Raw genomic sequence first — 14,597 nt, forward strand, 5'->3', positions numbered from 1 at the left:
CCGCAGGATCGGAAATCTCAGGTTGCAAAGACAATAAATAACTGGAAACAGGGTTTCTCGGTCTTTGGTCACGTCATGGGTCAATTGCACCCAAAACGCTGTTCCGAGTTGTTTTTGTACCAGGATGTTATGTATCTGTCCTATAAGACACATGGCGGTAGAGCATGGTGACACTATGATGAGGATTTTAGGAAGCGGTTTTCACTGCAGCCTGATATGGGGTGGGGTGTGAAGGTAGCGGATGTTTGGTTGCGCCTCAGAAGCCGCCTTTTCATTCTATGTCCACAGTGTTCCCCAGTTTCAGCGGCTCAGGGATCGGTGGTGCTCCACCGCCCTGGAGAATGCTCATTATTTAACAACAGGAAGTTGTCTTTTATGCATTGTGCAAGTACAGGCATGAGTGCTTCTCTAGTGAAGGAGCCGATCCTGCCAACCGATGCCCACCCCCTGGGGGTGAGGCCCGCACCTCCCCTGACCGAAAAGACGGCGCTGTGGCTCGACCAGTATCCTGATAAAGATGTGCTGGAACAGCTGGACTTACGGAACATATGGGTTTTTTTATCCTCTTTACGTACATGGAGAACAGAGTTTTTGCCAAAAATTTTAAATCTGCTGCTGAGCACCCATCTGTGTTGAGGGATAAGATTCCAAAGTAGGTGGATCTGGGTAGGATTGAGGGCCCCTTTCCTTCCCTGCCATCCCCAAACAACATTCTCCTTTGGGCGTTGTGCCCAAAAAGGAGCCGAGGAAGTTTTACTCATTCCCCACTTGTCCTTTCCTAGAGGCTCGTCTGTGAATTACAGGATATCTCCAGAGGTGGTGTTTGACCTACTGTCTCGCTTCGATTTTCAGAATTTTCGTATGCGCCACCCTTCGGCATCCCTAAAAGGGCAAGCGTGTCAGGATTTCCTGTGGGGCCTGATCCACATATGATTGCCATGGTGCAGTCATCTGTGGCGCCTTCCACTTAGCAGCAGTATGGTGGGTGAGGTGTGGGAGGCGTGTTGTTCTTGGATGTGCTTGACCTTATGGCCCATAGAGTTGATGTGGGGTTGCCCAATGGAGGTTATCTGAGGTTGACGCCTGGAGCATGTGCCTGGCTAGGCTATACGCCTGTTGTCTTCTACACTCCTGCGTGACCTGATAAGGGTGGCCGCCTCGGTTTGTTCTTCCCTGTCTCTTCTTTTTTCTTTTGCCTTTAGTTTGGCCATTTTTTGGAGCGTTTAGGATAAAGGAGTTGCATCTTCCATCTTCTAGTAGAAGTGGTGGTTTAATGCCGGGAGATGTTTGCTTGGGCCCTGGGTGTTTGCGGATTCGGGTGTGCAGGTTGTAAACGGACCCTTATGGTCAGGGTGTATGAGTGCACCATGCCTGGCCCTGAGTGCCCTGTTGCTCTTTCACAGGATTATGGGGATTTGTCTTCTTCTGGGCACCATTAATTATCTCATGGCAATGGCTCACCGTTGACTGTCTATCAGGTTAGATCCGTTTCAGGCGGTGCCTTGAGGTGTTGGATGCTGTTGTTGGATGTTACGGTATGCACTCTTTTCGTATTGGGGCAGCTACAGAAGCAACTAGGGCTGGTCTGGCGGATGCTGATGTGATGCAGATTGGGAGGTGGCGATCTTCTTTTTCTGTGCGCTATGTCCGCCCTGACTTACTTTAATGTGTGTTTTTGTTTCTCAGGTTCTTAGGAATCTCTTCGCCCAGCTCTGTGGTATCTCGGGCATTTCTTAATCCTGTGCGCGGGTCAACGTTCTGCTTGACCGTGGATCAAAGCTACGGGCCTGAACGATATCGGCACTGATATATTTTTATTCGGTCTAGAGGATGGTGTGGAACAGGCTCTGTTCTTGTTGGGTGGTGGTTGTACATAAAGCTACTGGTGGCCTTGAAAAACGGAGATATGATGAATATAATGCTTTGCTCGTCTGGCCGACTTGTCATCTGGGAGTCCAGATGGTCATAATGCAGCCCAAGCTGTTTATTTCACTGGAGATTTATACCTCAAGATGTTTTATAACGATTAAAATATTTAAGATTTATAACTTGTGAGTAAAGCTGTGACCGGTTTTTCACCACCCACCTGTGTATTGTGATGTCTCCTCCTCCTGCGCTGTACCTCTGTGTTGTGATGTCTCCTCCTGCAGTGTGCCTGTGTATTGTGATGTCTCCTCCCCCTGCACTGTACCTGTGTATTGTGATGTCTCCCCTCACTGCACCTGTGTATTGTGATGTCTCCTCCTGCGCTGTACCTGTGTATTGTGATGTCTCCTCCTCTGTACCTGTGTATTGTGATGTCTCCCCCTGCACTCTACCTGTGTATTGTGATGTCTCCCCTCACTGCACCTGTGTATTGTGATGTCTCCTCCTGCGCTGTACCTGTGTATTGTGATGTCTCCTCCTCTGTACCTGTGTATTGTGATGTCTCCTCCTCCTGCGCTGTACCTGTGTATTGCAATGTCTCCTCCTGCGGTGTGCCTGTGTATTGTGATGTCTCCTCCCCCTGCACTGTACCTGTATTGTGATGTCTCCCCTCACTGCATCTGTGTATTGTGATGTCTCCTCCTGCTCTGTACCTGTGTATTGTGATGTCTCCTCCTGCACTGTACCTGTGTATTGTGATGTCTCCTCCTGCACTGTACCTGTGTATTGTGATGTCTCCTCCTGCACTGTACCTGTGTATTGTGATGTCTCCCCCTGCACTCTACCTGTGTATTGTGATGTCTCCTCCTGCGCTGTACCTGTGTATTGTGATGTCTCCCCCTGCACTGTACCTGTATTGTGATGTCTCCCCTCACTGCATCTGTGTATTGTGATGTCTCCTCCTGCTCTGTACCTGTGTATTGTGATGTCTCCTCCTGCACTGTACCTGTGTATTGTGATGTCTCCTCCTGCACTGTACCTGTGTATTGTGATGTCTCCCCCTGCACTCTACCTGTGTATTGTGATGTCTCCTCCTGCGCTGTACCTGTGTATTGTGATGTCTCCCCCTGCACTGTACCTGTGTATTGTGATGTCTCCTCCTCCTGCGCTGTACCTGTGTATTGTGATGTCTCGTGCACTGTACCTTTGTATTGTGATGTCTCCTCCTGCACTGTACCTGTGTATTGTGATGTCTCCTCCTCCTGCACTGTACCTGTGTATTGTGATGTCTCGTGCACTGTCCCTGTGTATTGTGATGTCTCCTCCTGCGCTGTACCTGTGTATTGTGATGTCTCCTCCTCCTCCTGCACTGTACCTGTGTATTGTGATGTCTCCTCCTGTGCTGTACCTGTGTATTGTGATGTCTCCTCCTCCTCCTGCACTGTACCTGTGTATTGTGATGTCTCCTCCTGTGCTGTACCTGTGTATTGTGATGTCTCCTCCTGCGCTGTACCTGTGTATTGTGATGTCTCGTGCACTGTCCCTGTGTATTGTGATGTCTCCTCCTGCACTGTCCCTGTGTATTGTGATGTCTCCTCCTCCTCCTGCACTGTACCTGTGTATTGTGATGTCTCCTCCTGTGCTGTACCTGTGTATTGTGATGTCTCCTCCTGCGCTGTACCTGTGTATTGTGATGTCGCCAGTGTCTGCTGCGTTCTGTGTGTTCTCAGTAATTCAGACATCATTTATCCAGGAGAATCCGGTTTTATTAAATAAATCAGTAAATTACAATCATTCCGAATAAGATCTCAGGATCAGAAGCAAAAGATGTAATAAAGGAGAATGAAGAAGTGATCTCACAGGATCCCTCCCCAGATGTCACCATTGATAACAGATCTATTGTGTCCATTCCGACTCCTCGCCCCATTGAGATGTTAATTCAGTCACGATTTTTGAGAAACATATAATAAGATTAGACCCAGGAGACACAGAAGCTGAGAATATGCGGTGGCGCCGGCCCGGCTGGAGGGGGGGAGGAGCCTGTAGTGACCATCGGGGGCCATTGCTGTAGTGGTCGTGGCGGAGGGGGTCGCATCCTGACACCGGATCTCCGTCATGTTTGTGATGAATCCGGAACAGTAATTGTGATTGGCGCAGCCGAGAGTGGAGATGATGTCTCCTGGGAGGAGAAAACATCGTTACTGATAGACATTCACATCTTATACTTCATAGTATCATAGATTGACATAGCCGTCAATTTTATTTAGATGTAAAAAGGCATCTTGGCCCTTTTTGAAGCTCTCTGCTGTCCCTCCTGTGCTCTGCACCTGAGCTCTCTGCTGTCCCTGCTGTGTTCTCTGCTGTCCCTGCTGTGCTCTGCTCCTGAGCTCTCGTCTGTCCCTGCTGTGCTCTGCTCCTGAGCTCTCTCCTGTTCCTGCTGTGTTCTCTGCTGTCCCTGCTGTGCTCTGCTCCTGAGCTCTCTGCTGTCCCTGCTGTGCTCTGCTCCTGAGCTCTCGTCTGTCCCTGCTGTGCTCTGCACCTGAGCTTTCTGCTGTCCCTGCTGTGCTCTGCTCCTGAACTCTCTGCTGTCTCTGTTGTGCTCTGCTCCTGAGCTCTCTGCTGTCCCTGCTGTGCTCTGCTCCTGAGCTCTCTGCTTTCCTTGCTGTGCTCTGCTCCTGAGCTCTCTGCTGTCCCTGTCATGCTCTGTTCCTAAGCTTTCTCCTCTGCCTGCTGTGCTTTACTCAAGAGTTCTCTGCTGTCACTGTTGTGCTCTGCTGCTGATCTCTCTGCTGTCCCTGCTGTGCTCTGTTCCTAAGCTCTCTCCTCTGCCTGCTGTTCTCTGATCCTGATCTCTCTGCTGTCACTGCTGTGCTCTGCTGCTGATCTCTCTGCTGTCTCTGCTCCTGAGCTCTTTGCTGTTCCTTCTGTGCTCTTGTGCTCTGCTCCTGAGCGCTCTGCTATGCTCTGCTCCTGAGTGCTCTGCTGTCTCTGCTGTGCTCTGCTACTGAGCTCTCTGCTGTCCCTGCTGTGCTCTGCTCCTGTGCTCTCTGCTGTCCCTGCTGTGCTCTGCTCCTGAGCTCTCTGCTGTCCCTGCTATGCTCTGCTCCTGAGCTCTCTGCTGTCCCTGCTGTGCTCTGCTCCTGAGCTCTCTGCTGTCCCTGCTGTGCTCTGCTCCTGAGCTTGGCTTTTTCACAGATTGAGAGTTTTCATGGTAAAAAAAGCTCCGCCCCTATTATTGATTAAACCTTGTTTAGTGGGGGCTATAATCACCTACAGATAATACTATGATGACTATGTACGTACATCCCTCCACGTTCCGGAAAATACTAGAGTAACAGAGATACTACAGTGAGGCGAGTTGAGCTTTCTGCCTCAGGCAGCACCACCGACAGCAATACGTGGGCAGCATCAGGGGTTCAGTCAGCTGCTGCAATGCAGGACCTAACACTTTAAAAGTTGACACTTCCATAGCTCACCTCGGGCCCTGCACAAGAGGACTTCTTCAGGACCCTGCAGGATCATCTACATTATAAAAGTGTGTGCTGGTAGGAGAGGAGCAAATCATTCAGGATTCAATTTGCTGAAGTAAAATTTTCAAAAAGTTTCAGTTTTGGTTTGAATTGAATACAATAAGCTTTATTGATCCCTGAGGGAATTGGGCTGTACATATCTACGGCTCTCCTATTATCTCCTATTAGTCCTCTCAAAAACACATTTTTGTTGTCGTCTTCTCTATGAAAGCACAGGCGGCATTGATGGCGGCATTTATAGGGTTACAACTCATGATTGTGCGGCACTGATTGTGAGTGTTACCAGCGGGTGTTACCGGCGGGTGTTTGGGTTCAGGTGCCCAAACCCATCTTTTGGTTAAGGTGTGGCCGAACCTGAACATGATCGGGTCCTGTCATCACTAGAAGGGGTTGTATAACAATTTCTAGGACAATTGGTGCACTACGGGTTCATCTGGGACAATTCTGATTGTACAATTCTAGGTGATTCATTTTAGTTTTCACTGAAACATTTTTCAACAACTTCTTCTTCCCCCAGAAGAGGAAAATTCCGATCTAGAGGATCCAAACATCAGGGGTGATTTATCCATTACAGAGAAAACCTTTGGGAATCCTTGCATCTCTGTCCTCACCTGAGCCCACGGTCTCCGTTGTGTAGAAGCATTTCCTCTGGTTCCCTTTACATTGCAGAACTTGTGGAGAGGTTTTGGTCCTAGAATGTAGCGAGGGACATTCTAATCCATTACTGCGCTCTGTGGTGACACGGGAAAGTAAGGGGTTAAACAGGAAATGGACCCTTATTATGGTTACATCGCTGTAATAAAGGGTTAACAAGGGAAGGACATGATGGAATGTATAGACATCGCTCATGTGTCAACTCTTTGGATTTGGAGCAAAATTAAAGGGGTTTTCCACCCTCATACTATAGAGGATTAATCATAAAACTCAAGTCCTCAAGTATCTGATTCCAGATGCCTCCAGCACTGAAGAAAGGTTGTAGTTACCCGCCATGGCCACTACACAGAGAATGGAGCTGTTCATCCATCTTTCATCTTTGTGCTGACTCTGATTCTGATGGAGGACAATGGAATCGGTTGATCCACCTCATCCCAAGTGCTGAACTCCTACAGATCTGATCTACATTATGGACAGGTCATATATGCACAAACTGGAAATCCCTTTAAGGGTGGACATTGTATAAAACATAACCAATCCACGTACCATCAGGAGGCGGTGACCGGCAGTCGTCCTCCGCGCAGCAGCTGACCGATACGTCTATGGTATCGAGTCCATTGATATAAGAAAAGAAGAAGTCGCAGAATTGGGACTTTCCGCACCCCCGGTAGATGCTGGTCGTGTTGCGCCCTAAAAAATCTATAAAATCAGGATTTTTGAAAAACAATTAATAACTCGGACATTGCAGAAATGATTCTGTAACATTACAAGTATTAAAATAAAATGAGCTATGATTTAGGTTTCTGCTGCTGACTTTTCAGCTTTACTGTGTAGACTGGGGCAGAGCCTGAGGGCACCACTAGGAGAGACCCCATAAGTGTCATGCTGTAATATCACACTGCTGCTACAGTATACACACACAAGTATCCCATAACAGCCTAATATATTCATCCCATAACTTCTGGTGCACCCACATAACTGCATAACAAAGCGCAGTGCCCTCTTCTAGGGCAAAAAGTTCTATGCCCATATAACAACCTACGTGCTACAGTCTCTGCCTCTAGATCTCAGCCAGAACACTGGTAGGACAGCTGTAATATGGAGGAGGGTAATACAGCTCTGTATGGCGCACCCTATTACAACGGTTATTCCCGGCGTTTACCCCTGTAACGGTAAATAGCGTTTTTGCATTTTCATTTTTCACTCCCCACCTTCAAAAATCTATACATTTTTTATTTTTCCCTGTACGGAGCTGTGTGACGGCTTATTTTCTGTGTAACAAATTACACTTCAAAATGTTGGTACTTAATATTCCATGCCATGTACTGGGAAGTGGGAAAAAAATTCCAAATGCAGTTAAATTGGTTAAAAAACGCATTTGTGCCGTATTCTTGTGGGCTTGGATTTTACGGATTTCACTGCACGCCTCAAATAACATTTATTCTACTTTATTCTTTGGGTCGTGTGATTTGTATTTGTATCGGTTTTATAACATTGTATATTATATTATAAAAAATTTGGGGGGGATTTTACCATCTTCTGGCAATAATAACTTTTTCATACTTTGGTGTACGGAGCTGTGGGTGGTGTCGTTATTTGTGGATTTTGATGACATTTACAATGTTATCATTCTTAGGACTGTACGACCGTTTGATCACTTTTTATAGAATTTTTTCCTTTTTTTTAAATGGCAAAAAAATGACATTTTCGACTTTGGGTTGCGATTTTCTGTTACGGGGTTAAACGCAGTGAAAAAACGTTATCGTATTTTTATAGATCGGGCATTTTTGGACGCGGCGATACCTGATGTGTTTATGATTTTTACTGTTTATTTATATTTATATCAGTTCTAGGACAAGGGGGGTGATTTGAGTTTTTAGGTTTTTTATGATAATTTTTTAAAAACATTTTTTAATTTTTATTTTCACTATTTTTCAGACTCCCTAGGGTACTTTAACCCTACGGTGTCTGTACGATCCTATCATATACTGCCATACTACAGTATATATATATATGTGGGGATTTTACTCCTCATACATTACAATGTGCTGATAGCACATTGTAATGCATGGGTTAACCCGAAGTAGCTTCGGGTCTTTGGAAGACCTGAGGCTGTCATGGCAACGGATCCATTAGCCAACGGACCCATTAGCCAGCGGCAATCAGCGTAAAAACTCCCGCCATCGGTTCCTGCACTGATCGGGGTGTTACCGGTAAGCCTTTGCTGCAATATGCAGCAAATACTTACCGGCTATGGAGAGGGCTCAGCCCGTGAACCCTCTCCATGCACCCGCACCCGGCATGTGACGTAATACTACGTCACATGTCGGTAAGTGGTTAAAAAATGCTATGTTTTCTCCATTTTCAGCATTTTATAAAAAAAGTGATGAAATGGTTGTATGATCCTCAGAATAGTAACAATAAAAACATCGGCTCAGCAAAAAAAATCAAAAAATCTAAAATATAATGTCACACAGCTCCGAAGTATGAAAAAGTTACAAGCACCAGAACATGGCGAAATAGAGAAAAAATTTTTTTAGTAAAGAAATTTGTAATTTTTCTAAATGTATTAAAACATAATGAAGCCTATATACATTTGTTATCCCCGTGATCGTACCGACCCAAAAAATAAAAGAGACCTGACATTCAGGGTGCACTGCGTGAGCCGTGGAAACCAAGTCTATAAGAAAATGGCGCATATTGATTGTTTTCACCATTTTCCCTGCATTTGGAATGTTTTTCCTGCTTCCCAGTACATGACACGGAATAATAAATACCATCACTATGAAGTGCAATTTGTTACACAGAAAAGAAGCCGTCACACAGCTCTGTACAAGGAAAAATAAAAAGTTACAGATTTTTGAAGGTGGGGAGTAAAAAATGGGAAGACAAAAATAAGAAATGGCCTCGGCATTATGGGGTTAAGGTGTTATGCTCTAAGTTACACTTTGCTGCATCTGTACATACAGTACTATAATAACACAGCGCATTGTGGGGTCACATGATAAAGAGGGGGGCACTCTATTAATCACTTACCAGAAGTTATAAAAACTGTGGACTGGCAGACGTCCTGATCCGTATCACAGGTGACCTGGGGCTGTGGGCAGCTCAGGCCGTGCTGGTTCATACACTTGATGCAATTCAGACAATGACCTGCGGAGGCAGCAACATACACAGAATACTCATCTACCATATATACTTGAGTATAAGCCTAGTTTTTCAGCACAAAAAAATGTGCTGAAACCCCAAACTCGGCTTATACTCGAGTAAAAAAATATATAGGTTTTACCAGGTTTTTGTGGTAAAATTAGGGGCCTCACCTTATACTTGGGTCGGTTTATACTCGAGTATATACGGTAATTAATTAAAAAAAAATAGTTACTTCAACTCAATATAAATGACATTGATTGTATCTGGAGTAACCAGTAACAAATATTCCAAAAACATATCATAAAGCAAAGTCACTTTTCACTATCAATCCGCCTTTTTTAAGGTTTTTACTTAAAATCTCCATTTTGCCGAGAATGGGATTAAAAATAAAATGGCAAAAAAAAGAAAAACTCTAAACGGCACTCAGCCTGTTGGATAGCCCCCTATTGGGAAGTGTGCTCTGGTAATACCCTGTGCCCCTCGGTATGTGTAAGAAGGTAAATGGAAATATAATTTGTACCAGGCACTTACCTGTTTTGGCCCATAACATGTTTATATGCAATGAACTTCCGGCTGTTATTCCCCAACATATATTTATTACATACAATTACACGTTATATCACAGGAGAAAATCTTAGAAACAAGAACATATTTCTATATTCCAAATTGTTGTTTCACCACCGTTGGCCAGAGCCGATGCCGGTTCAGCTCAAGATCTGAGCCGAATCGGCATCGGGACACACGAGTGTAACACCCGTGGTCGGAGTGGGCTCCGATCGCGGGTGTTTAACCCGTTAAATGTGTGGTCAGTGTCACCCAGTATTTAACATGCCTTTGGGGGGGGGGGTCTTTTCCCAACGATTGCCCCCCCCCACCGCCGTGTTCTGGGGTGCCGATCATTGCTATGGCAACCCTGGGGTCCGATCAGCTGCCTGTAAGAAGTGCCTGAAAGATGGCATCTGTGACGTCATCTTAAAGGCACAGTGTCAGCCTATGCATGTGCTAATACCCTGCAATATATCAGTATTGCAGAGTATTATGATGAACAAGTGATCAGATGTCCCATGATGAAAATAGTAAAAAAGTTAAAAGAAAATGTTATTCAATAAAAAGTAAAGTAAAAAAATCAATAAAAGTACCCATAAGTCCCATAACATATATACATAAATATAGTGCTAAGAAAAGGTCTAAATCATAACACAAACCCCACATATATAGTATTACCGCATCCGTAACAACCCATAGAATAAAAGTAAATAATTATTGAACCCGCACAATGAACGCCGTTAAAAAACTGTTATAAACTTGCCAAAAATTAGCATTTTTACCTATTCAATCCCACAAAAATGCTACAAAAAGTGATAACAAAAACATATGTACTCCAGAATGATATTGTTGCAAAGTACAACATGTCCTGCAAAAAACAAGCCATCAACCAGCTCCGTAGCCAAAAAAGTAACAATGTTCTGCCAGACGGCAATGCAAAAATGATAGATTTTTTCTCCACATTAGGGTTTTATGTGGCAAATTTAGTAAAATGTATGAAAAAATATTCATGTCTGGTATCCCCGTAATCATATCGACCCATAGAATAAAGATAACATGATTATTAGGCTATACGGTGAACACCAAAAAAATAAATAAATAAAACATCCAGTACAGAATTGATGCTTTTCTACTCCTGCCCTCAAAAAAAAGGTCCTACATTTTCAACAATAGGTGATACCAACCCCAAAATGGTAACAGTGGAAAAAGCTTCTCATCCCACAAAAAAAATTCCGTCACATGGTCCCGATAACGAAAAAGCTAAAATTTTATAGTCTACAAAAGGGGCCAATGAGGAAACTAAATTCCTGGCAGCTGCAGGGCGCTCCTTCCCTTCTGCGCCTCGCTGTGCACCCATAAAACAAGAAACGTCCACATGTGGGGGGTCTCTGTACTCAGGAGAAGTAACAGCCACATGTGGGGGGTCTCTGTACTCAGGAGAAGTAACGGCCACATATGGGGGTCTCTGTACTCGGGAGAAGTAACGGCCACATGTGGGGGGTCTCTGTACTCGGGAGAAGTAACGGCCACATGTGGGGGGTCTCTGTACTCAGGAGAAGTAACGGCCACATACGGGGGGTCTCTGTACTCAGGAGAAGTAACGGCCACATGTGGGGGGTCTCTGTACTTGGGAGAAGTAACGGCCACATGTGGGGAGTCTCTGTACTTGGGAGAAGTAACGGCCACATGTGGGGGGTCTCTGCACTCAGGAGAAGTAACGGCCACATGTGGGGGGTCTCTGCACTCAGGAGCAGTAACGGCCACATGTGGGGGGTCTCTGTACTCGGGAGAAGTAACGGCCACATATGGGGGGGTCTCTGCACTCAGGAGAAGTAACGGCCACATGTGGGGGGTCTCTACACTCAGGAGAAGTAACGGCCACATGTGGGGGGTCTCTGCACTCGGGAGAAGTAACAGCCACATGTGGGGGGTCTCTGTACTCGGGAGAAGTAACGGCCACATGTGGGTGGTCTCTGTACTCGGGAGAAGTAACGGCCACATGTGGAGGGGTCTCTGTACTCGGGAGAAGTAATGGCCACATGTGGGGGGTCTCTGTACTCGGGAGAAGTAACGGCCACATGTGGGGGTCTCTGTACTCGGGAGAAGTAATGGCCACATGTGGGGGGTCTCTGTACTCGGGAGAAGTAACGGCCACATGTGGGGGTCTCTGCACTCGAGAGAAATTGCATAACAAATTGTATGGTGGGTTTTCGCTTTTTATCTTTTGGAAATGTGTAAGTTTAAGGGCTAAATGAATGTATAGCCATCTAAATTTGTAAATTTCACCTCCATTTTGATTCAATTACTATGAAGATCTCAAGGGGTTAACAATCTTCCTAAAAGCTGTTTCTGATAGCTTGAGGGGGGCAGATTTGAAAATGGGATGATTATATAGGGGGATTTTAATGCTAAATATGTAAAATTTCTATGAAAACAGTATTTACACCCAAAATAGTCAATTCTGAAAATCCAAAAAAGCGATATTCGTGTTGTAGCCGCGTGACCTCAAAATAAATTATCCAGACATTTCAAATATTATAAAAATGCAAAGTAGACAAATGGGAAATGTTATTCAGAAACTTAAAAACTGGTAAATCTATCTGCCTGAAAACGCAATGATTTAGAATTTTCGAAAATTTTTCAAAAAATTCATCATTTTTGCTTTTTTTGTAAATAAACACAAAACTTATCATCCAACATTTACCACTAAAATGAAGTACAACATGTGGGGAAAAACAATCTCAGAATCTCTTTGATAAGTGACAGAGTTATAACCATATAAAGCGACGCAAGTCCGAATCCAAAAAATGGAGATGAGCCTTAAGCTACAAAACGGCTGCGTCCTTAAGGGGTTAATTAAGTTTCTGTTGTATTATATTATATTGCAACCTGCACCACCACTAGTCTTGAACAATGCAGCATGTGAACACTGAGAGTCACCAAAATGACAAACCAAATAACCTAGGGTTTGAACACTATGGGGCACATTTACTTACCCGGTCCTGTCAGAATCCCATGGTGCATTGTCCGACGATCATGCACTCCGGCGCAATTCACTAAGATCGTGGACCCAATATCCTGCATGTGTCGCTTCCCCCGCTCAAGTCCCAGGAGTTCACCTTCTTCTTCCTGGTGCATGTAAATGCATTGTCATGCAACACAACTTTAAAGTGAAATCCACGTTCAGCCCAAATCTGTTGGATCATCTGATGGTTCGCCCCCCCCCCCCCCTGTTTCTGTCGCATAAAAGCTGGTGCTGATGCGCCAAAATACGATTATATGCAACACAATCCCCTTCTAGATACCTGACCCAGTGGCGCGATCCCTCAAAACGTTGGAAAACCCGACGGAAATGCGTCCACGGGACCCTTAGTAAATATTGGTATATTAATATCGTAAACCACTTACCTTATTTGGCCAACGGCGTTGTCACAAGAATTTGGTATATAGAAATATGTTCTTGTTTATAAAATTTTATGTGATATATTGGGGCAGATTTACTTACCCGGTCCTGACGCGATCCCGCAGTGCGTTGTCTGACGAGGATTCGGGTCTGTTGCGATTCACTAAGATCGTGCGCCCGAGTTCCTTCATGCGTTGCTTCTGCGCTGAGATCCGCCGGAGTTCACCTTCTTCTTCCTGGTGCATGTGAGTGCTTGATCTTGCGACACAATTTAGTTTTTTCAATTTCACGGTTTGTCCGAATCTGTAGAGTTGCCCGACGGCCACGCCCCCTGATTTCTGTCACATGCAAGCCGGTGCCGATGCGGCACAATTTGATCGTGTGCGCCGAAAACCCGGGGCAATTCAGCACAAAACTGAAATATTCAGGAAGCCCGATGGAATCGTGCTCCGCAGACCCTTAGCAAATGAGCCCCAATGTGTAATGTTATGTACATGTACATGTTGGGCAAAACCAGCCAGTAGTTCATTGACTATATACATAAAACAAGTAAGTGCATGGAACAAACTGTATTTCCATTTAAAAATAAAAAATAATTAAAAAGTAAAATAAAATAATTACAATCCGGTGATTTCTACAGACACGGGGAAGGGGGATGGGTGGCACATGACTTCTTCTGTCACATTTACCTCCCCTCTTACACCTCCTCAATGAGTGGGAATAATTGTACATTTATACATTTTATCATCCTATTCGTTAATCGATGCAATAAATAAACTTTCTGGATAAAACAACATTATAAAGGAAAATTTTAAAATGTAAATGTGAAAAGAATAATAATTGGCAAAATTAAATAAAACTGATTAATAACAAAAAAGACTAATTTGAAAAAAAAGTGTTATTGTTTTTTGTAAAGAACGGACGGAATAAAAAATGTATCGAGATTAAAAAACATCAATGAAAAAGAGAAATGAAAAAAAAGAAATATGAAAATAAAAAAAAGGAAAAAAAAACAAACCTTTTTTTGTTACATGTTAAAATGAATCATCCATAAAACTTACCCCGGTGAATAAGGACCAGGAGACAGACGAGTGCGGGAAGGGTCCTCATCGTAGCTTCTCCCTTCTGAGTTTCCTCTGCAGGCGGCTCGGGGCTCTTAAGTTCCTTAAGTAAAGTAATTTTGCCTTTTTTGTATCTTCGGAAATATTGGCCTCAGGCAAATTCCATTTTCTGGCCTTCCAAACCTGATTGGTCGGTTTTTAGCAATTGAAAGTCCCGTAGTTGTTAGGTGAGATGTTGTTCCCACGAGTTCAGAGCTGGACCCATATTTTTTAGTTTTTGTATTTTTATATTGTTTTTCCTTTCACTTTTTGATCTTTTTGATTCCAAAAAATAAACTTCTTGTTATGAGGCCTAAACCAAAATGAGTCCTCGATTCCACAAAAATA

General features: G+C 44.3%; 1 protein-coding gene across 1 annotated transcript; it reads right to left on the reverse strand.

Moving 5' to 3' along the window:
• Window positions 1-3,742: 3,742 nt before the first annotated feature.
• LOC140065302 (uncharacterized) lies at window positions 3,743-14,293 on the reverse strand. The gene is made up of 5 exons (XM_072112897.1): window positions 14,211-14,293; window positions 9,087-9,203; window positions 6,597-6,749; window positions 6,008-6,127; window positions 3,743-4,045 (listed from the first exon to the last, which is right to left on the reverse strand). Exons 1-5 carry the CDS (start codon window positions 14,257-14,259, stop codon window positions 3,810-3,812), a joined length of 675 nt encoding a protein of 224 aa, XP_071968998.1. The 5' UTR covers window positions 14,260-14,293; the 3' UTR covers window positions 3,743-3,809.
• Window positions 14,294-14,597: the final 304 nt, after the last annotated feature.

The sequence above is a fragment of the Engystomops pustulosus genome, chromosome 6 (genome assembly GCF_040894005.1).
Source record: "Engystomops pustulosus chromosome 6, aEngPut4.maternal, whole genome shotgun sequence".
Taxonomy (NCBI): domain Eukaryota; kingdom Metazoa; phylum Chordata; class Amphibia; order Anura; family Leptodactylidae; genus Engystomops; species Engystomops pustulosus.

Coding starts and splice junctions, on each gene's coding strand:
- LOC140065302 (XM_072112897.1), bottom strand. CDS start 14,259: ATGAGGACCCTTCCCGCACTCGTCTGTCTCCTGGTCCTTATTCACCGG. Junction 6,750..9,086: donor CACAGTTTTTATAACTTCTG/GTAAGTGATTAA, acceptor CTGATTTTATAG/ATTTTTTAGGGCGCAACACG. Junction 4,046..6,007: donor AACGGAGACCGTGGGCTCAG/GTGAGGACAGAG, acceptor TTCTCCTCCCAG/GAGACATCATCTCCACTCTC.